Below are 22,565 nucleotides of genomic sequence, written 5' to 3' on the forward strand. Positions count from 1 at the left end.
CCATCAACCTCACTAATTTTACCTGTCAGAGAATGAAAGTATCTGAATTAATACATAATTACGCATGAAAATCAGTGACTTAAAAGTTACAAAAGCAGTTAAAACAACTACTACGTGTTTAAATAGATAATCACGCCTCAGGCCCACCCTTGCAAAACATTTATTTTTGGATGTGAATCACTGCCCTACCAAAAGCTTCACCAAAGACATTACAAGCTTGCAAGGATTTGCAGCTCCACTCCCTTTCCGTGCAGAGCTGGCTCCTAACGGGCTGGGATGTGTGTGCTCCCCGACCACGAGACCCACAGCGGGTCTGAGTCACGGAACAAAAAAGAGGCAAAATGGTAATAGTGCTACAAACTACACACAAAGCAAACAAAAGCTTATGTACGCATATGATGGCTCAGATTTGGATGACTTTAAGTATGCCTCATGCTGCCCTTCTCATTGTAATCTATTATGTTCCCTTGTCCATCCAGATTGCCTACTTTCATATCCAAATAACATCATATTGAAACTGTCAAAATAATTGAAAAACACACAGTACTCTTTCCTAACACTCTGCAAAAGATATGGCAAATCATTTGGAAAGCATAAAAGGTCTTTGTTTAACCCACCCCATCAGGTTCTTCAGTGTTAGTACAGACCTCAAAATGCTACAACTTTTTGTGCAGTCTTTTTACTAAAAGTTCCTTCTTTTCTTAGCCCTAACTAATATTTAAATAAGTATAAATCCATATGTAAAATCATGCATGACACAAACCTCCCATCAGCTTCAGACCACTGAACTAAACGTAGAGAGAGGGGGATTTTTTTCCGATAGGAAATTTTGCTCTGTTTCATCTTCTTTGTGCCTCTTTTAGGCCTTATCTGTCAGTCTTGCAGCCTGCAAGGTTGCAGCCAATTAGATCATGGCGTTTGCTATCTGTGTCAAACTAAGTTATACAAAACCACAAAATAAGGTTTGGTTCTTGTCCTGATACTGTCTCATTAACTACAACATTGCACAATTGTATCAGAAATATCTGACCCTTAGCTATAATATTTCACTAAGATGATATCATCTAAGCTGTCACCTTAGGTATAGGAGGTACTATGCAAATAAACTTGATAACAAAATGCCTCACTTGCTTTTGAAGGTTGACTACAGGGTCTTAGTTTTTTGTGTACAAATGAAGGACCCCAGCCTAAGCGGCTGTGCCTCTTCATGACAATCTCAGGTTTTTAACCCTTTGAACTTGTTTTTAGGATTTATTTTTTTTAAAAAAAGGATTTATCACTGAAAGTGTCTATATGCTTTTGCTTCCTAGTAGTAATTTGGGGGGGTCAGAGCAAGGCCACTCCCAATCTTCACCTTTAGGTTGTACAAAGAACTTTTTTGAAAGGTCATAATTTAGACTCTGCAATATTTTACTTAATTATACTGTAGGCCAGCCACACTTTTTTCCTACTGCTGTTCTTTTTCCCCTCCTTCTTCCCTTTTACATTCCCAAAAGTACTTCATACTGCTCATGTAAGCTGTAGAAGAGATATCCTAAAGGGAAGCTTTGCTCAGATGCAGTGCCCACAGGTTAATTTTGGGGGGTTAGTGATTTTGTGTCCTCTGTAACATGCTGAAATCAAATTATTGTGATCTGTTTGCTTGTAAAATTTATGTATTAGCATGAAAAGGTAAGTATTTTCACAATTATTATCTATAACTCCATCGTGATTATGTTTAAATATCTGATTTTAGCAAACCATGCTGTTACTCCACCTGCTTCAGAATATTCATATTGGATGTTGTGAAATCTGACGGTGCCTTTTCATCTGACTTCGGGTTTTGTTTGTGCCATGGTCAACAGAAAGACAGAAGTTTCACTTTCACCCCAGTATCATAATTTTCCTCATCTTTTTTTTTTCCTGGATCGTCTACCATTCTAATGTTTGTGCCTAAGATCTGTTTCTTAACGTGTTGAATCTGAAATTGTTTCTTGTGGGGTTTTTATAATTTTTTCTGTCAACCTCTGTTTTGCCTCCAGCCTGCTCCCCAGTCCAGAGCTGCAATCAAGACATTATCTGGATTATTGCATTATCCCTATTCCTTTATTGTTAAAAAAAAAAAAAAGGAAGAAAAGAAGAAAATATTTTACAGTTCAAAGTCTCTTGAACTTGTATTAGCATTAGTTTTGGAAGTCTTGAGTTTCCACAACATTTTGAAATGGAAGGGTGGTGCAGCTGGGAAAAAAAAAAAACAAACCTAGAGAAGATTATTTGCCTAAAGTGTACGGTTAAAAAAAATACAACCAAGTAAGAAAGGTTAAAAAAACCCAAAACAAAACAACCACAGAACGTTTTCTTTCTACTAATCTTATTTCTGTTTCTCCCTCACTCCCAATTGCTTTGCGAATTTGTAATTCACTACTTCCAAAGGTTCTTCAAACTTGTTCTACTGGTTTTCAGAAGCAGACAGACTTGTTTTTCTAAGCTCTTCAGCACACCAACTAAATTTATTTAATTTATCATTTTGCTCCTACAAAGAATCCCGGGACACTCCTTGAGAGGTCCTAAATCACTCTGTTGTATCCTATGGATATATTCAGTATGTACTCCATGATACTTTAATTACCTGGTATATGAATCTGTGCTAAAACGAAGGCACTATTTAGTAATCGTGAAGACCTTGATCCAACAGCTAATGGAAAAGCACATTATCATAAATAATGCAGTCAGCTAGGAGGGGAGCAAATTTTAATGAAAATCCTTCCTTTGCTGCGTCACAAGACAAAATAAAGGGTGAGAGTTGTAACTTTGTTGTCCTGGGTGGAGGGGGCTTCGCAAGGGCCTCTTAAAGGCGTCCTGGAGCAAGTTCCACCCTGCTTTCTTCCATGTTAAAGTTGTCCTGGAGCAAGTTCCACCCTGTTTTCTTCCGTATTAAGGTCCATGTTTCCAAGGGCTTGTAGGGACCCAAAACTGTAAAGCTCTGGGGTTGCTTTAATGTGCTGGAAGAGAAGGGTGTGGGATACTCCAATGGAGCCCTTGGAGCTGTTTCACAGTCTTGGAAACACAATTTTTGGGTCCGTGCATACCCTGAAGGAAAGGGCGGGGGTTAAGGGGGAAGGTCAGAATTGGTGCAACTATTTGGGGAGGCTGTGTGTCCTCTGTCCCTATGAGGTCGGTGCTTCTTAAAAAGAAAAAAAAAACAAAACCACAAAACCAAGGAAGAAGTACGGTTTTAACGTGAGGGCCTGTGCCCCTGGGCTGGGGTAACTGCGGGTTCGCCTTCAGGCAGAACCTTTTCCCCCCAAGTTTTCCGCTGTGGAGCGGGGCCAGGACGGCGCCTGAGGGCGCGGCCCCGCCCGGCGCGGGGGGCGCTGCCGCCCCCTGCAGGGCCGCGCCGGGAGGGCGCGGGGGGAGAGGGCGGGCGGCCCGCGGGGCCGGCACAAAGCCCGGGGCGGCGGCCACGGGGAGCCGCCCGCCTTCCTCCGCCCCGCCCCGCATGTCCCCGCCGCCCGAGGGGAGAGGGGCGGGCCGGGGCGGGCCCGGGGCGGGCGGAGCGGGCAGCGAGGGAGGCGCCGAGCAGGGAGAGCACCGGGCGGGCTGAGGCAGCCGCGGAGTGGGGTGGCCGCGGCCCTGGCACGGCGGCGCCCCGGGGGCGGGAGCCCAGGGGCCAGGAGGAGGAAGAGGAGGGGCGCGGGCAGCGGGGAGAGGACAGAGGAGCCGTCTGGAGGAGCCGAGGCGGCGGCGGAGGTGAGCGGGCGGCGGCGAGGCCCCTGCCCGGGCGGGGCTGGCACCGACCCCGGGGCTCGGGGGGTGCCCGGGGGTGTGCGTGGGGGCGGCAGCGGGGACAGGGCGTGTGGCGCCGCGCCGGGGGGCGAGCGGCAGGGGAAGGGCTGGGGAGGCTTCCCAGCTGCTCGGGGGTTTTCCCAAAGGGAGGTGGTCGCGCTGCCAAGCGGCTGCTGAGCCGCTCGTGTGAGGGCTCGGGGCGCGGGGCTCAGCCCGGCCCGGGGTGGAGGGGCTGGCGCGGGCGGGGCGGTGGCAGCGGGTGTCACGCCGTGACCCCGGGGCTGCCGGCGCTCGGCTGCCGCGAACAAAGAAGTGTGCGGGGAGCAGCAGTGCCCTGCCGCACGAAACTCCCGAGAAACGCCCGCAGCCGGCGATTGGGAAACGGGGTGAAGAGAGGATTCGGTGATGGAGCCTCGTCAGGAGGAGCGTTTCTGAGATGAGAGGATATATTCAGTTCTCCTCGGGAGAGATTGTGGGTTTAAGGCCACTGTCATATCTGTTCATTGTTTATTGTTATTTTTTCTTGCATGTGGCTGATCGCACCTCGTAACAACGAATTTTCTTTAAAACAGCTCTTTAAGTTTAATTTAACAGTATTAGCAAAAATAAGGAATAAGAGCCCTTGACTTTACTCTTTGTTGTCTGCATTTGCCACTGACTGAATTATGATTTATATGTAGGGTTAAAAGTACTGTCTCCTTTATTTCAGAGCTCTAGGGGGAAGATGTTGTCTCTTCTGACATCTTGCGATTGAGATACCTGAGAACAGGTTCAGTAACAATCCCGAGTTCCTGAAGAAGACACTTACGAATGTATTGAAATAAGAAGCTGTAAACATTTTTTTTCCCCTGCCGTCTATACTGCATAAGAAACTGTAATATGAAGCACTTCTCGGACACTCTCCCAGATGTATGAAGTCTACAAAGCTTACTGTCCAAACTGGCTCTTCTAGTCAGTGGTACTTACCACATTTGTGGTGTGTATACAGTACTCTGAAGAAAAATCACTTTCTTTATAAAACTCCCAGAAGGAACATTTTATTATGGACAGCTTTTTCTGGATGTATATCCAGGGAGATTAATGCCTAGAGTTGAAAGGCATTTAGTGTACACTGCAAAGTTGGCTTTCCCTCAGTTTTTCCAGATGTATTATCTCCCCTGTACACTGGGAACACGCACAGCCGCGTAAGCTACAGATGCAGCCATGGAGCTGTGTGAACTTGTGAGCCACACAAGAGGTGTTGCAGAGCGCTGGTACCAGACACGGCTTCACGATGTCAGCTGAGCTGTGATTGTGCCGTGCTGATCACAACAAAGCACACAAATGGAGTGACACCCTTCCTGCCAAGAGGCTGTTAAGTTTTACGAGGAAGGTTAACTGATCTCCGTAACCTCTGTCAAGTTCTGTGCGAGATGAGCGCGTGTCTCCCTGCTCCGGGATGTTGAAGATGTGCTGCTGCTTATGACACATCCAAGAGAAGAAGCTTTGTAAAATGGCTCAAACCAGCTTGCTGCAGGGAAAGCAGTTCTACTGTAGGGAGTGGGTTTTCCACAAGCTTCAGCACTGCCTCCAGGAGAAAGCTAACTGCGGTGGTAGCGCTGCCAACAAACCATCTCTTGTAGCGAATTCTGGGAATAATACCGGTAGTGTCTCTGGGAAAGGAGCTGCCTGGGGTGTATTGTTGGTAGGAGGGCCTGGTAGTGGGAAGACAGCCCTCTGTACTGAGTTACTGTGGCCAAGCTCACCTGCAAACCTCCAGAGAGGCTTACATCGCCAGGCTCTAGCCTTCCACTTCTGCAGGGCCCAAGACTCTGACACACTCTGTGTTGGAGGCTTTATTAGAGGTTTAGTCACACAAATCTGCCGCAGTGGACTGATCCAGGGATATGAGGACAAACTAAGAGATCCTGCTATTCAAAGTCTCTTGCAACCCGGGGAATGTGAGAGGAACCCTGCTGAAGCATTTAAAAGGTAAAAACAAATTATAAAAAAACCCTATCACAAATAAAACACAAATAAAACAAAAAATATCTGCTGTTTAGTTCTTCCTTCCAATGGGTCTAAGATGCAGATAGTTTAAAACATGTTTGGTTCATGGCTTTTTATCTCTGTTCAGAGCTTGCAGACCTACCATGGAAAAATCTAACTTTGTAGTTATAGCTGACATAAATAAATATTTACTTTTAAAACAAAGTTTAGTATTAATAGTGAATTTATTTACATTTGTATATTAATACCCTCAGTTGTAACTAGTGTTTTGGAAGGACTTTAAAGTAATTGACTTCAGAGTGGAAAATACCTAGTCTGTGGCCTTCATGTACCATAAAGGTAGGGCAGTTGTCCTTCACAGACCTGAAACAGACCTTACAGGACCCTTGGAAAAGCTTCCAATAACATGCTCTGTCTAAGAGGAAACTGGACTAATGGATCTCTGGGTCTGATCCAACACATCGGTTTTATGTTGGTCTAAAAATATGTGGTAGGAAAATGCCAATTAACTCCTTATGTTACTTTTCACAATATGCACAGATTATGTCAAGTCTTTATTGGCACTTATTTTATAAGTACTTCAAAGTGTTGAGCGGATCAGAAATTGAACAAGAAGGCTCACCCTGCCCCTTAGAGGGTTTGTCAGCTGTCTAAGCTGAATGGAAAAAAATATATTTTTTAATTAGTGTTCCCTAACAAACCAAAGTCTCCTGAATGTGTCACTGATAATTTTGTTTCTGTAAGCATAAGGATGTGTATAAGGATCTATGATGTGTATATAACAGTGTATGTGCATAGAACAAAGTACAGTCTTGAGCACAGCCTGTTCTCGTGTGTCTCTATCAGTCTTTATCCCTTGGGCTAACAATGAAGGAAAATTCATAAAGGATAAGGCTTGTCTTCATCAACAAAGATTTAGTTGCCAGTATAGAACTTTTCTGGAATATTAGTTAAACAGAAATTTTTTAATGTTGTGTAGTGATGTAACTTTTTGTGATACTTGAGGGTTTATTGGCTGATGTTTGCAGTAAAAAAAAAAAATATCCTCTTTTCTCATTTTTTTACTTTCCTGACCCTTAAGACTGGGAAAACAAGTACTGAGGTTGAACCATAGTGCTTGCTCTTATTGTCCTGGTGGTGTAAAAGAGCCTTCAAGTTCTGACGGCTGTTATGTCTTTGCCTGCTGAATAAACAGGATGCATGTCTACATTGTTCTCAGTGTAGTGTCTTAAATAGTCTAAACCAAGACTACTTCTGGATTTTTTTTGTTTTTTGCTAAGTGAATATGCAACTTCTAACAGCTATTAAGGCCCTAATTTCAGAAGTATTAAACCCTCTTAATTTCTAATGAGTAAAAACTGGGTGCAATTAAGTGTCTATAAATGGAATAGCAGACTGGCCATCTACCTTTAGGCAGTCTTTTAAAATCATGAAAGTGGATTAATCTGGTGAGTAAAAGCTTGTTTATGTTCAAAAGTCTATTACAAGGAAATCTTACTAATTTGGCACAGGCAAGTTCTCTCGGCTGGAATCCTTCCTCTGTTCTAAGCATGATTACCTTACTCCACAGAAGAGAAGCTAGGTAAATGTCTTTAGACAAAAATGCAACCTAGAAATAGAAAATCTAGAAGATACTTGTGAGTCAGAGTCAGCTTTTTAGAGTGATTTTTATGAACATAGGGTTTAACGATGGGCTCTTTGAATATTTAGGTCAATATACAGGGTTCTTGGTTTTGTGCTGGAACAATCAAATGTGACACAACATCCGCTAATAGTTTTTTCCTACTCAAATTTTGCAGCAGTGATTGTGGACAGTAAACAGTAAAAATACTTTTGGTGTAGTACAACAACTTCAGTTGAGGGGATTGTTTGGTTGGTTTTTTTTTGGCCCTTCACGTATTCCCTTGCTGCCCACTTACCCTGATCTCCTGCTCCCAAAAGCAGCTGTGGTAGATGGTTTTCATTCTCATATTTCAGATTTAAGGGAGATGAGGTGTTAGAGACGAGGTGCTGTACTGGGAATATAAGTTTTCAGCACTGTGGCAGGGGACCAGGAGGTGGCTGTTGACAGCAGTACGGCGAGCTCGTTCTGCTGGATGATACAATCTCTTGTCCACAAACAAGAGGAACTTGGCAACCCCCTTCCCACCATCAAATGCGTCCTTCATTTGTTAACTGAAGTTTTGTTAATATATAAAGCATGCAATAAATATTGAACAAAAATATAAGTTAAGATGTTTCACGGTTTCTAAGACTTACCACTGAGCACTTTAGTCTTCTGCTCTGATGCGTTTATATATAGTTTATGTTGAGTGAAAGTTGTTGTAACGTGAAATGAGTTCTAGGAAGACTTAACAGTCAGCTGATTGCCTCTTGCTTTGTGTAAAGGCACTGAAACGGCATAAAGCTCTTGTCTCAATGCTCCATCGATTTTACCTTATTTTGGTTTATTCAGTATAAGAGGGGAAAGATTTTTCTTTAAAGGCGCTGTCAGATTTTTGCTCTGCTTTTCGCAGCTGCTCCAGACCCAACCATCTATTCATGGCCTAAAATGGAAAGACTTCTCTTCATAAGTGCTAAACAAGATTACACCACTCTATTTTTGTGCTAATTGTCCTGGAAATAGTGAGAAAGAAAAGCTTTTTAATGTTTTGTGACATTCTAATTTCTAAACAATACAAAGTTTGTTAGCTAAAATAATGAAATCTTTTCCTGAAGACTGTTTTTAAAGAGATTTTTAGCAATCCTGATGGTCATAGTGATGCATGTGCAAGCGATGACCTGGAGAGTTAAGATGTTCTCCTCCTGTTTAAATGTCTTATCTTAAAAATTTCTTATGCATTTATAAACTTAATGTGCCCTAAAAATTCTTTCAGGGGCAGATGTTGCAGATTTGAAGAACTGGAAGGGCTGAACTTTACAAATCTATTTAAGAAGTATTTATTGCTGCACTGACAGCTGAGAGAAAGAACAGCTACTTATGGTGCTGCTTCTGAGGCACTTCTTTTCTCAGTCACACAGTACTGGAGCAGAAAGGAGTCCTAAATTTAAGGGAGGATACTGAAGCCTCATATTCACGTTTGAGGTGAAAGTGAAGCAGAAGGGAAGCCAAAGACTGTTACAAACTCCTAAAGAAATGATGTGTTAAATGGAGAGAATTTAATTCAAAAGATCCACTAGACTCTTTTTCCCGATTCATATAGAAAAATTAATAACCCAAATTTTACAATACTATCTCTAGGGTTGTTTTGGTTTTGCTGCAGCAAGTTTATATTTCCAGTGATTGGTGGGAATACAGGCAGATACCAGTTATCCAAGGCCGTGAGGACCTGAGGAATTCTGATATAAACCATGGATAATACTGAAATTTGTGTAAACTAGGCTGTAGAAAGGCATTTCCCTTATGTTCCTGGTTTATGTTTTTCAGACAGAGGAGGTGACATTAAACATCTTCAGACAGTAGGGAAAGGCATAGAATTCCCATGTGTTGTGCTGCAGTTCTGATTATTGATGGAAGGCAGAGCTTGGTTGATTCCCAGCCCAGAAAGTGGCTTTTACTGAAAGTGTGGGCATAGTTTATCCTGCAGAGCTGGTTTGTTTTGGAGGCATTGCTCTTGAGTTTGAAAGATCCATGACAAGAGCTCCTGGGTCAGTTTAGATAATTTAGAGATGGAATATGTCTGTTAAATAACATGGTTTTAAATTTGCACTAAACTCGCCTTCAGTGTGTGTTGATCTACTGCAAACTTAAAGCAAAATTTGAATTTTGCTTGGGTGTATTGCTGAAATTAATAAATCACCAAAAAAAAAGGTGAATTTCCACATCTCCCAGCCAGGTTGGTGCAGATGGAGCAGCTTTGCTCTCACTCGCAGGTGAAGTTTCTTTCCATTTTCTTGCACGTCGTTTCAGGAAACTTCAAATCTTGTAAGACTTTGCACATACATCTCAGATACTGAATTTGGTTCAGTGATTTTCAAGTGTTTTTTTGCTTGTGTAGTATCCTAAAATTTTGTTACCAAAGTATTTCTGATACAATTGCCTTTATGGAAGAGGGTCTGATCAAAGTGATTTTTATTGGAGGAAAAATGAAGCTGTGAATTCAGATTTCCACTTATTTGCATTCCCATGCAAGTAGATGTCCCTGATCAGTAGAGACCCAAGAAATGAAAAATTTAAAAGAAATAAAACCACAAAACAAACAGAAAGAGCTGCGGAACAAATCCGTGATTACTTAAGAACTTCATAGAAGTTTTCTCAACTGATGGTTCATCCTCTTTACCAAAATGAATATAGGGAAGCTGTGCCTTTTCTTTTTGTTGTTTCAGAAAGGACACCAGGTTTTGTGCATGCTAATGCAAAATTCAATGTGAAGCTTTTCTTCTATTTCTAACTACCAATCTTTCCTGCTCGTATTTGGAAAGGGAAGCCCCAGAGAATTAACCAAACTGGGCAAGGTGACAAGAGGCATCCACACCAAAAGTTTAAATTAATGGCAGTAAAGGATTTTTTGATGTTGCAGTTTCTTCGCACTTCAGTGCTCTGTGAAGCTGAACTATGTGTCTGTGATGTAGCTCCTATGTCTGCATGGACAGCGGATTTGCCTTGTAGTGGAACGTGACCAACAACGTTAGAGTGATACAGAAAGCAAAACAGTTTTACAGTTCTCTAGAACATACAAGTATCTGTAGGCTTGATTGTAAAAAGTGTGAGAGGTCATGTAAGGTTTTCTGCTGACTGCAAGTTTGAAGCAGGGGTTTATGTTGATTAAATTTGAAAGCCTTGTATGAGTCACTCATTTGGATAGCGTTAAAGTGCAACAACTCTTGTGCCAATAGCTGTTATCTTATGTAAAGTTACTTCTGCCTGTTTGGTGTTTTGTCTTTGGCAATATGACTGAAACCTCATGAACAGCAGAATTCAGAGTAAAAACCTGTGAGTGTCAGCCAGTGCTAAAAAGCATTTCCTTCCTCCCAGCCCTTCACCTGTATTGGCTTTCCATGCTACTGAGTTATTTTTTTTCCTTCCTTGTTTCCCCCAAGAGTTGTGTATTGCCAGAAAGTTGCAAACTGTAGGTGATAGAGCTTTTACTCTTCTCTAAGTGATATGGGGAAACAAGTTTTAATTCAAGTTCTGGATTGTTTGTGTGGCAATGTAGAAAAACACAGGTTTGTTCACCAAATGTTACGTGACTTGTCCTGGGACTTGCAATCTGCAGTATTGAAATGCCATTTTTCTTGCTGTTTCTTAGGTGTAGATGAAGGAACAGGTTTAGACATTGAGTTGTATATGATAACAGATGAAGTGTGAAGAAGCTGGTTTTTTTTTAGAACTCCTTGTGCCATCTTTGAAGTCAGTGATATAATTAAAATGATAATGGATTGTGTGGGCTTTATTAACTAGTGAGCTTTTCGCCGTTTTGGAGTAGCTTATTCTTAATTGAAAAACCTTCAGTGTGTTTTGGAGTAAATTTGAGATGACTTAGAGTATCCTGAGTTTAATGGGGTTTTGATATTTTACCCTACGAACTTTGAGTTTTCTTTGCTAGTGAATTAACCACCGTACGACTTTCTGCTGCAGTTTGCAGCACCCAGGTTCTGAGACCACTGAAAAGATAACAGAGAGAGGCAGCATGTTGGACATAGAGATGCCTCAACTTGAGCTACTGGAAACTTCAAAGCTGTTGGGATTTCTCTCAATTTACTCTATAAGACAGTAATTCAGTATTAATCTTTTATAGGTAATAAATGTCTCAGTTTTTCTCAGACTGTCTGGAAGTGATCTACATCTTTTCTCTAATCTCAAAGGGCTGCTACAGAGCCTTTCCCTCTGCTTCCACAGCTCCAGTGCAGTCTTGGTAGTTGTAGCTTTGCAGTGTTTACAGGGAAGGTGTGAATATAGATCTTGTCCAAGTCTCCTAATGTTGTAGAGCTCCAAATGGTAGAAACAAAGCCAAGGACTAACTGTATCCCATGTCATGCAAAGAAAGATCTGAATGCATAATAAATTAATTTACAAGACCCTCTAAAGAAGAAAGTTGTTAAACCTCCAGTGTGTTTATTCATTTACCACATGTAAAGTTCAAATGTGCAAGTGACTGATTTGAACTTTGAGAAGGTTGGAAGGGGACCTCAGAAAAATCAAGTCCAGCATCTCCTTCCCCAGGCAGGAGAAACTGGGTCTGGTTTTGAGAGATGCGCAAAACCTCTGCTCTTACGCCTCACAATTCTTATGGGAAAAAAAATCCATATGTCTAACCTGAGGTTTTTTTTCCTGCTATAATCTGAAATTGTTAGTACTTACGGTGCTCTGCAGAGTCATGGAGAATAGAGTCTTTCTTTCCTTTTTGGGACAGCCTTTTACATGTTTGAATATGGCTTTATTCTCTTTCATCTCATCTTGAAATTAAATAATTCCAACTTGTTACTTTCCTCAGAGGTCACACCTGAGAATGTGATGTAAAAAAGTCCCTTAGCTAAGAAAATGTTTTCCATATTTAAAGGAAACCAATGTTTTAGATGTGTAAATAGGCAACATTCTACTTCTGTACTTTCCCAGAATTTTTTCTATTCCTACATCTTTCAGTTATACTTGACTAGAATCCTGAAGCTATTTGGATCCTAGCTCAGAGGAGCCTGATCTGGTACAAGATTGAATTCTCCTTTTAGTAGGAGTCATAACGATTTTCAGTTAAAAACCATCTCATTTCAGTTAAAAGCAAGTTGTTTTATTTTTTTTATGATTTATTTTATACTCAGTTGGCAGGACACCAACTGAAAATTATACCAATTCATGGGTGAGATGAAAAACTATTTCTGTAAGAGTATACAAAAGGGATTAAAAAGAATCTGCCAACTCAGCCTACATTTCCAACTCAATGAAAGTGGAGTTGCAGAAGGTAAATTCAGTCTTGTGAGAGCATCTTGACTCTCCTGGAGCTTCTGATTCTGAGTATTTACACATAATGTGTAGTCACTGGGGCTTTCGACTTTTAACTGATGCTGGATTTCATAGAAAACTCTGTGTTCTGGTGTTCTCCAGACTGTTAGAAAGCTGAGCATTGCCTGAAGCTTAAGTACTTTGTGGCATGTTTCTCTTTAGGCTTTTCCTTTAAATCTGTGGAGTTAACGGGTCACATAGCAGCAGTTAGTGTTTCTGCAAGAGCAAGTTGTATGTTCCTCTTTCATTGTATGGAAGCACAGCCTACAGACTGAACATAATACCACTTAAGGTTTTAACCTTTTCAGATTAAATTACCATAAGAAAGTTTCCCTAAGGCATTTTAATAATGACAACTTACATAGACCTTTTTGTCTTCTACTTCTATAGGCATTAACATTTTGCCTTTAATCAATGAGGCTCAGGCTTAAACCTTACAGGTTTTCCTATAAGCTGTTTAGTTAGATGGACCTTCGTAGCAATTCTTACTTGTTAATTATTTCCCTTCCCTTCAGTTTTCTATGCACATGTTCATAGCTTGTGCAAGGGTTTAAGTTTCTTTTTCTTTCTTCTTTTTCAATGAAAAAATGAAAAGGATTTGGCAGATTGTGAAGTAGAAAGAACTTAGTGTGTCTTATATATTGGGAGAAGATAGTATTGAAATACTGCCTCCCGAAAATGTTAGTGAAGCAATGACTTGAAGAGGTTTCAGTTTCTTCTGTGTGATGATGTCTACAATACACTGGGAATGGTGAGAAATCTTCTGTCTTTGTTTAGGAGCAGGAATGTTTTGAATAGTTAATGCAAAGATGCTTCATGATTGAAGAATTACTGCTCAAAAACAAATAATTGGGCAAAAAAGGCAAGAAAATAATTATGTTGACACAAGGGTTGAGTTGTATGTAGGTGTTCAAAGGTATTGCAGAGGAGGTGCTGCAAAGAATGGAGGTGGGTAGGTTCCTGGCATGCTGATGACATCAAAGTGTGATGAGAGCATGAAAGAAGAACTGAAAATGAGATAATGAGAAGAAGGCAACTGGGGACATTTACATAACTGATGAAGTGAAAGGGGCAAACCAATTGCAGTCAAAGCCCTCTATGCTGCATGTTTGGAGATACCTTCATACAAAGACCAAAAAGTCTTGTAGATAGGCCATCAGACTTTCTGGCTCAGGTGTGGATGCTGTTGTTTAAATTGAGAAAGAATGGGAATAAAGGATCATATGTGAGTGGATTATACGGACCATAAACGGTGTCTTTCCCTTGGGTTTTTTTCTTTGTCATGTACTAAGAAGAGTCAGTAATACTGGTGGTTGTGTGAAGAAGGGGAGATGGGCATCTGGCTGCACAGATGCAAGACGGTGTGCTAAAGATCCATGGTATCTTAGTACCCAAGAGAAGGCAAGGGGGCAGGGTGGCATCATATTTAAGGTTTTTTGCAGTGTCATGGAGTTGTCCTCTAGGAAACAGAAAACTTCAGAAGTTCTAGGTTGGTTAAGGAAAACACCAGCAGTATAGAGATGACATTAACCGGAAAGTAGGAATGAACCTCATGAGGAAAAATTGTTAAGAATGGGATTACAGCATGATTTCCATCTTAGAGCAGTTAATTAACAAGTCTCAGTTTAACTACATTGGCTCTTCTGCAACAATAGTGAACATGATACAATCACTAAGCTGTCTATCCCTTTTCTACACTTTCCTGGAGTAGCATTCAGCAGGACACTGGAAAAAAGCTCTGTTAATAGGTAAAGTGCATCTGATCCGTTTGATGAGAGAAACTGTGCCCTGTCTGATTTTGGATTACTGTAAATTAGCAAAGGAGTACCGACTCTGCCCAGTCGTAACAGATGGAAACTTCATCAGTCAACAGCACAACACCACAAATCATTCTGTGTGTCCATACTTTTTTCTTTAGTACTTTTGTCTATTTTGAAGTATGATAAAGTTGTCATCCACAGTAAATATTTTCTGTATAAATTGTGGGGGGAAGGGAGAGGAAGATGTGGTTTGTCGCTTGTTCTAGTAAGGCTAAAAACAGATCTTACTAAACATGAAACTGTAGAATCAGTTCCAAAGCTAAATGCATCACTGGTATAGGGTAATGGAATCAGGTTCACATGGTGCTAACCTAACAGTCTTTTTTGAAAGTAAGTTATGGAGAAGATGCAGAAAGGATCAGCTGGAGATTTACAGTCAAAACAGAGAAATTATATCAGCTTGGGGCTGGGGGGCTAAAAAACCAAACCACAAAATGACTAATACGGCCCCAGAGTGATGCATGAGGAACATATGCTGTGGATTCTGCTTTGGGGAGTATGGGAGAATAATTTTGAGTGGGACACAGGAGAGCTGCTCCATCTGTTGCCTCTTCAACTAAGATAGTGCAGTTAAAGGTTAGGATAGTCCGTTTTTCTTGACAAAATAAGATGGAAAAAGATACGTGGTAACACAAACATAGTAGGGAAACTTGTCTCGAGTGCTTGACTAGGAAGGTAATATCTTAACAGCTTTTCATCTGGTATTTGTGCAGAGGATTCTCTCAAGATGAGATTGGACAGTGTAATCCTGCAATCAGTTCAAGAGCTGAAGTGTGGGGTGCTTTATGATGATGTGCAGGAAATGAGATAGGCAGGTATAGAGCAATTTGGTTAGGCATTGATCAAGATTTCAAAATGCCTACTGTTGTTTAGCGGGGTTCTTCCGGGCAGGCAATTCAGGAATCCCCAATTCTGAGGGAACAACTACTGCAGCACCTCTTCTTCCTCCTTCTCAATCAGTAATGTTGGGTTTTATTCCATTTGGAATCAGATGCATAGGAAAAATCTAATTAATTTGAGGATTGTCAGACTGAACTGCAGTAATAATGGTGACTTTTGCATCGTGTGTATTAATCTACTGTATTCTGTTATATGGTCATGGAATAAGTGAACATAGGGTTGGCCAGACAGTAAACTACCATATAGCCTGACAAAAGCCACACAAATGAGTGTATTCAGTGCAGTTTTCCACCTGTCTCATCTGGGTGGGGGTTTTTTGTTTCATTTTCTGGTTAGCGTTTCTCTCATGTCAGCAAATACAATCATGTACCTGGAAAGCAGTATCTGTTCCATGTTGTGTTTATGTGCTGTACAAATCGAGACAGAGAAAAGAAATGGATCTTTGTCTATCTCCAAAACATAGGATAATACCTACAAATTCAAATGCCTGTAAAACTACAAGAATTTCAATTCAGTTGTGTACTAATGTGTTCAGATAACACTGCTCATAGAAGCAGCTACATTTTTGTTTAACAAAGAAATATTTTTTATATGACTAAGGAATCAGGTAGTTACTAAGGAAAGCTGAAAAGACTATGTATATATATTTCACATGGTGAAACCTTTGGTTTCATAAATGATTTAAAGCTAATTTTGTAATTTTAATACATTCTTTGCATATATAAACTTGGTAGTTTTCTTATTGTGGTATGTTGCATTTCAACCACATATTCTTGAATATTATGAAGTTATTATCTGAACTTTACAAGAATGGAAAATAAGATACAGTATAGGCAATTCTCTCATTTCTACTAATAATAGTTTTCAATGAGTCTGATTTGATGCTTTCATCTCATACTTGATGTAATTTGTACTTTCCATGGCACCTTTTTTTTTCAAGGAATGAGGTGGAAACCAATAGTGAAAACTTAATTGATGCTTAATAGAAAGAAAAGCATTGATTTTGACCCTGTTAAAAGAGCTCTGAAACAACACCTGGTGAATGGAAAATTCGAGGTGTAAATATAAATAACAGCAGCTTAAACAAACAGCTCAGAAACTGGGGGTGGAGGAGGAGGGAAAATAGGGTTAGTCATATAGGTCATGGGATGGACAAAGAAGAAGATAAGTTAGTGAGTAATCAAATGCCTTAGGTGTTTTCATACAAATGGAAAAAAGGTAAGGGTGAACAAGCAGAACTGGAAATATTAGTATGCACTCAAGATTGAGTTAAATGCTCTAAAAGATCTGTCAGGATATCTTGTTTAACTGGTATGTTTAAAAAAAAGTAGTTTGCTTTGTACATAATGTACTTGCTTGTTTTCTAGAATAAGCTAAAGAAATTAAAACCACTGAAAAATCTGTGATTAAAAAATATATATATAAAATTATAAAAATATATAAACATATATAAACAAAAAATATATAAACATATATACCATACGTGGTGATAGTTTAACATGGGATTTCTACTTAGTTTGCTGTTAAGTGTTATCTTTCATGGACTGTAAATAAAACTATGCACCAACTACCTATCGGACCATCTTGTGTACCTAAAAGTTTACCTACTTTGTCCAAGTGTAGTAGTTGGTAACTAAGAGAAATTCCCACACCTCTAAACCGTGTCTTCCCTAAAACACAAGTGTTTTACTTCACCAAATCTGCAAGCTCAAGTAAACTAAGCTGCTTTAAGCTATCAAATGAAATTATCCAAAGCGTAGAATTTAGATGATAATGTCTACCTCGTTGAAAACTTTGAATAACAAAACAAACAGGAGATAAGCATCAACTGGGAAAGCAAGATAGAAGCAGGAGTCTACCAGTGACCATACTACTGATGTCAAAGAGGAGAAAATAGCTAGTGGGAAGACATAAGTTTGCTTCAATCAGATTGGAAAAAGTCAGCTGAGAAAATCAAAGAAGTCTTTTGGAGACAATGACTATGAAATGATCTTAAATGTGTTGGGTTAATGGTTGGACTCAGTCTTAAAGGTTTTCTCCAACCTAAATGATTCTGTGATTCTTCTTATAGAAGGGGAGGAGAAAGAAGGACAAACTAAAATCGGTGGGCCTGGAGATACTGGTGACCTCGGGTAATTTGTGAGTAAGATCTCATGAAGACAACTATAATGAAAGGAATTAACTGAAATGAACGCCGAGGTCTCAAAACAGTGTATTAAATGTCCAGTTCAGTGAAACTGAGCTCCTTTTTGTTCATGTGTGAAACGTGAGCAGGAAGACTGCAGAAAGCAAGTAGAGCAGCTACTAAATGTGAAAGTGAAAGTCTCATGTAAAAATGAGGGCAAGACTGAAAGTTTAGGGGGCATTAATCATGTTTCCCGTGAGATGTGTTTTGTTCGGTAATAAGAAATAGCTCCATACCTGCTTTAGCAGAAAGAAGGCAATGTCCACCAAGTGTTGGTTTGCTATTCATTAGGGAGGGAAAAACTGTTGGCAGTGGGAAAGCTGAAGTGTTCAGTGCTTGTGTATGTTGCCCTTTCTTAAAAAACAGTCATTTTGCAGTCAGCTAACATAGTTAAAACCAGCAAGAAAGAGGGAAGAGTAAAGAAAAACATAGCCTAGACAAAAAACCCAAAACAAACAAAGAGAAACCCAATAGAATAGGTGAGATGTTTTCAAACTGTTACTGATTGTCTTCAAAGGACAAGTTATCTTTATCAGGATGGCTGAAAATTCAGACTTGAAAGAAGTTGCATATTTAGTGCCTTGCTTTAAAAAGGGACAAAAAAGACGTGGGGAACTAGAAGCCTGTCAATTGAAATGAAAAATGCCAGGACAAATAATCAGCCAAACTATTTGCAAGCAGCTGGAAGATAACAAAGAGTTGAAAAACAACTACCAGGGTATGACATGGCTTGGTTTTGATAAATTTAATCTAACTTGTTTGTAAGAGTCACAGTACTTATGGCTAAGGGATAACCATAATGTCATCTTGACTCCAAGAAGGCTTTGCTGACATTAGACTCATGCAAACAGGCTGTGTGCAAGGTAGAACTATATTTGGCTATGTGCATTAAGAGATGAGTAACTGAACTTAATTATCCTAGCTCACTTTCAAACTGACACAGAAGTGGTGGTTTCACAGAGGTCTGTCTTTTCTCAGGCTGTTCCTTAATGCCATCAGCTGACTGAGTGGAGGGAAATGGTTATAAATTTTGGATACTACAGGCTTCCTTGTAATGACCCTTGTGTTACCCGTGGGACAAGTTATAGGGCAAGAAGTACAAGTTTGAATTGCAGGAAAACACGTAAAATTGGGAAACTTCCCAGTTACAAGCATATTGAAGCGCTGGAATGGATTGCTTAGGGAAACACTATTGATCAGTGGAAGTCTTTATGAATGCCTGGACTTGTATCTCTCAGGGATGACAGATGTAGAGCCAATCTAGGTGTAGGCGGGGAAGTGGACTAGGTGACCTCTCCATCACTGTAAAACAGACCTGTGAGAGTTTGTGTAGAATACATTGCTTTTTTATATTACGTGATTGGCAAAAATGTTTGTATTGTCTCCTGTGCTCTCCTCCTCTTAACCTTTGGGAACACAGAATTTTGTATGTTAGACTTGGAGTAGTTTAGAACATATTGCATATGTTAGCACATACGTTTGTTTAGTATGTTTAGCAAGTATGTTCCGTTTAAAAGGTAGTCAGTCGACCTGGTCATGGTAGCAGTTGTGAATGGTTTTCAGCCACAGTAGTCCATCCTTTATAATAGCCAAGTTGTTTGCAAACTGTTCTGGGCAGTCCAACTGTTACACCAAAATATTTGCTCTTAAGGCTTCTGTTTTCTGAGGTTTCAAGTAAATCTCACCAGTAGATCTGCGGGCAGTGCTTTATAGCCAGAAATCACCGACGTGTTTGTATGAGACTGTAGGAGGTCTCTAATCAATACTCAGGGTCCAGTATGGCCTGTTTCTGTGTGACCAGTGGCTCTGGTTCGGCGATAAACTCTGCTTTTGTCTGGCCTGATGCCCTGGAGGTGGCTTTTGTGCTTTCCTGGTGGGGCTACAAGTCTGCCTTACAATTGCAGATAAAATCCAGGTTGCTACAAGACATTGCAAAATCAGGTATTGAGTTGCACAAGACTTGCCTGCTGTTTCTAATTCACCACTTCTGAAAAGGCCAGACCCTTGATTTACATCTGTGTGCTTCACCTTTCCCAATAGGTGATTCTCAGGGTGGGCTTTTCTTTTCTTTCTGCTTTCTGCCTCATCCTTCATAAGATTAAGTGTGGTTGGGTAGAATTGTTAGAGCCAATTTGTTGTCCTTTGCAACCTGCAAATAAATAATTTACTAGAAACAATAATTTACATTACACTGTAGCCCATGAGTGTGTCTTAATTCCAATATTGCGCTTTGTCAGAAAATCACAATCAGTTGCAATACACTTTATCATTTTGAAAAATTACAGAACAAGCCCCTCAATAACCTGATCAGATCTGGTGTGTACACACAGGTGTGCACACATCAAACTGCGTTACTTCACTTTTGCCTTATGTTCTGTTTCGCAGCTTTTCTAAGTGTAAAATGGTTCTGTGCTTCACAGCCCTTGTATTTCTTAAATATTCCCAGTTAGTTAAAGGCCCTCTGTGGTGTTTCTTAGGATGTTATTACCAGTCTGAGCAGCTGGGCGATTAGTAAGAAGCAAAGGCCTGTGTTACAAATGTATATAGTGCCGAGAATAGGGGCGATACTGTACAGAAAGCAACTCTTGGGCTTGATAATTAGTTTCCCTTTTAATCATTAGCCAGAATGCGTTATAAGGCAGGTAAACAAACTGTTTACTGTAAGTCATCCATAAGACGTAAATGCCTTGTCATAGGACAAAATAAAACTCACTCCTCTACAAGCAGTGCTATAAACAATTTGTAAAGATGCTCTGGTTTTTCTTTCTGTGTGAATACAGCTGCTGAAAGAGGGTAATATTTCATAGCTGAATAACAGGAATTGTCAATTTTATTAGAAGTTAAATTTACCTTTTCATCTTTTATTGCGACCTGTGCCCCGTATGCAGTTTGGAAAACAAAAGAGAAAAATGCAGCTATTAGTCTAAGTCTGTCTTTCCTGAAGCTTCTACAGTCTTTAACAGCTTTATCTTCACTGGCTCCATGCTTTTAAATGCAAATTGGGAACTGGGGGTGGTGTGGACAGACAGCTTTAATGGATTATACTCCCTGCTAACCAGCCCGTGGATTATTACAATATACAAATGAATATGTGTCTCTAAACTCATGAAGAGGAAGGTGGTGTATTTGTTCTCACTTGTTAGAGTTTTTCAAATACGGATGATTTTTAAAAATCTCGAGTTTTGCATTTTTGTTTTCTATTCTTAGGCATTTTAAAGTTTTTAAGTTTATTCCATGAACAGTGGAAGTAGTGAAAACCCTGTTGGGTATAGATTTGTGCCCTTGGGCGTCTCTGTCCTCAAGTATCCTGTAATGGCCTGAGCTCCCCTCAGTAGAGCCTGTTTAACAATTCCTTTCCCTTTCCCTGTCATGCAGCACCTCCAGCTCTTCACTGCCCTAGAGAGTCTCCTGCTTCCCTGCCTGTCCCCCCAGCAGTGGGCTGGGGAAGCTTCTGCTACACCTGATTTAGAGCTGGAAGAGGCAGCATCAGGTTTCCTCTTAGTGGTTAGGATCTTTGTTAGGTCTCAGTGTGTGATTTTTAGGCAAAAATCCCTCTGCATCTTATGTTGCTGGCAAAAACTACTACAACATGGCTTATTTACAGTCTCACCATGTACTTTGTTTTCTCTATTTTCAGGTACAATTTAAAGGGAAATAAGTATCTTAAAAATTACATGGTAAAGGGCTGTGATATATCATGTTGTAAAGCACTTGTAAGAAGGAAGATGCTTGTTTGCTTTTCTGAAGATTGAGACAAGTGTCTGAAGAATTGTCTATTTTTTTTAAACACTAGAGGTAGTTAAACTCTCTATGTATAAATATATATGCATACAAAGATATCCATCCGATATATATAGGTATACTTCTCCATTTAATCTTCAATAATTCTTTAGATCAAATGAGCAGTTTCCTTGTAAACTCTACCAGGTATCTACATCTCATATGGAGGACAGCACTTTGTTGTCTGTGTCACATAAGGTGAACGTTTTATGAGGGGTTTTTGGCAAATTTTTGCAAATATAATAATCAGGTAAAACCCAGTGTAACTTTGATTGCTGATAGCAGTGGGTGGTAGTACATTTGCTGGTAGTCACCAAATGTAGGTCTTACAAATACATTTTTTTTCAGCATATGTTTACAGTCCTAAAGGAATTGCTTCAGTTTCAAGGAATTAGAGTCCTCATGGAGTTTGCAGCTGTTTTCTGTTATTCCGTGTGATCACCTGCTACTGTTTCTTGTGACTCAGAATAGTGGTGTTAATATTAACTTAATTGTAAATATTACATGTGAACTGTCTCACCTGAATATTGCTTTCCTCTTTGAAATGCAAATAGTCTTTGGGTAAGATATGGTCTAGGGGCATCTTGGCAGAGAGGTGCTGGTGAACTCAAACAGGAGAATGCCAATTTTTAACATTTTAGAACTCCCCAAAACAGAAAGAAGCAGATGAGCTAAAGTCAAGCTTAAGGACAACCTTACCTGACAGCAGTAAAACCACTTGAAGCATTTAGCATCATTTTTAAAAATCAATTTGAGATGTTTAACTTGCTTTTTCTGTGTTCACGTCCTGTAGTGGTGTCTTTTAACATGCAGCATTTCCAGTGAGAGATGTAAAATCAGTGTCACATTCCAGCTTTGGAGGGAATGCAGGGGGTGTGCCCACTTCCAGAATTAATCCTGAAGCTGCTTCCCTAGCTGAAGTTTACAGAGATTATTTCCTCCGAAGAAAAATGTTTGGAGGCCACTCCTAGTTTAAAATGAGGAGGAAATGTTAACTTCCTTACTAATTACAGAAGGAAGAGGGGAAAGAGGTTATTACAAATATGACAAATAGCTGGTGAATTTCCTCAAGGAATCTGGTGTAGAAGCACTTGTGAAAAAGCAGGAGACTGTGTGGAATAATGATGTTGTCTGCTTCTTTACAAACTTTCTTTGGAAAGAGCAGCGTTTGTAAATTCCCAGTCCAGAC

The 22,565-nt window shown here is 40.1% G+C and overlaps 1 protein-coding gene across 1 annotated transcript in view; it reads left to right on the forward strand.

Annotated features, from left to right (window-relative positions):
• Positions 1–3,612: 3,612 nt before the first annotated feature.
• ANKRD50 (ankyrin repeat domain containing 50) overlaps positions 3,613–22,565 on the forward strand; it is a 41,976-nt gene continuing 23,023 nt past the window's right edge. The window contains exons 1-2 of the mRNA XM_051794433.1: positions 3,613–3,729; positions 4,475–5,736. Coding sequence (XP_051650393.1) covers positions 5,258–5,736 — 479 coding nt within the window. The 5' untranslated portion in view covers positions 3,613–3,729; positions 4,475–5,257. The remainder of the gene's footprint in view (positions 3,730–4,474; positions 5,737–22,565) is intronic.

Source organism: Manacus candei, unplaced genomic scaffold (genome assembly GCF_025592945.1).
Source record: "Manacus candei isolate 608988 ecotype Guabito, Panama unplaced genomic scaffold, ASM2559294v1 h1tg000039l, whole genome shotgun sequence".
In the NCBI taxonomy this organism is placed as follows: Eukaryota; Metazoa; Chordata; class Aves; order Passeriformes; family Pipridae; genus Manacus; species Manacus candei.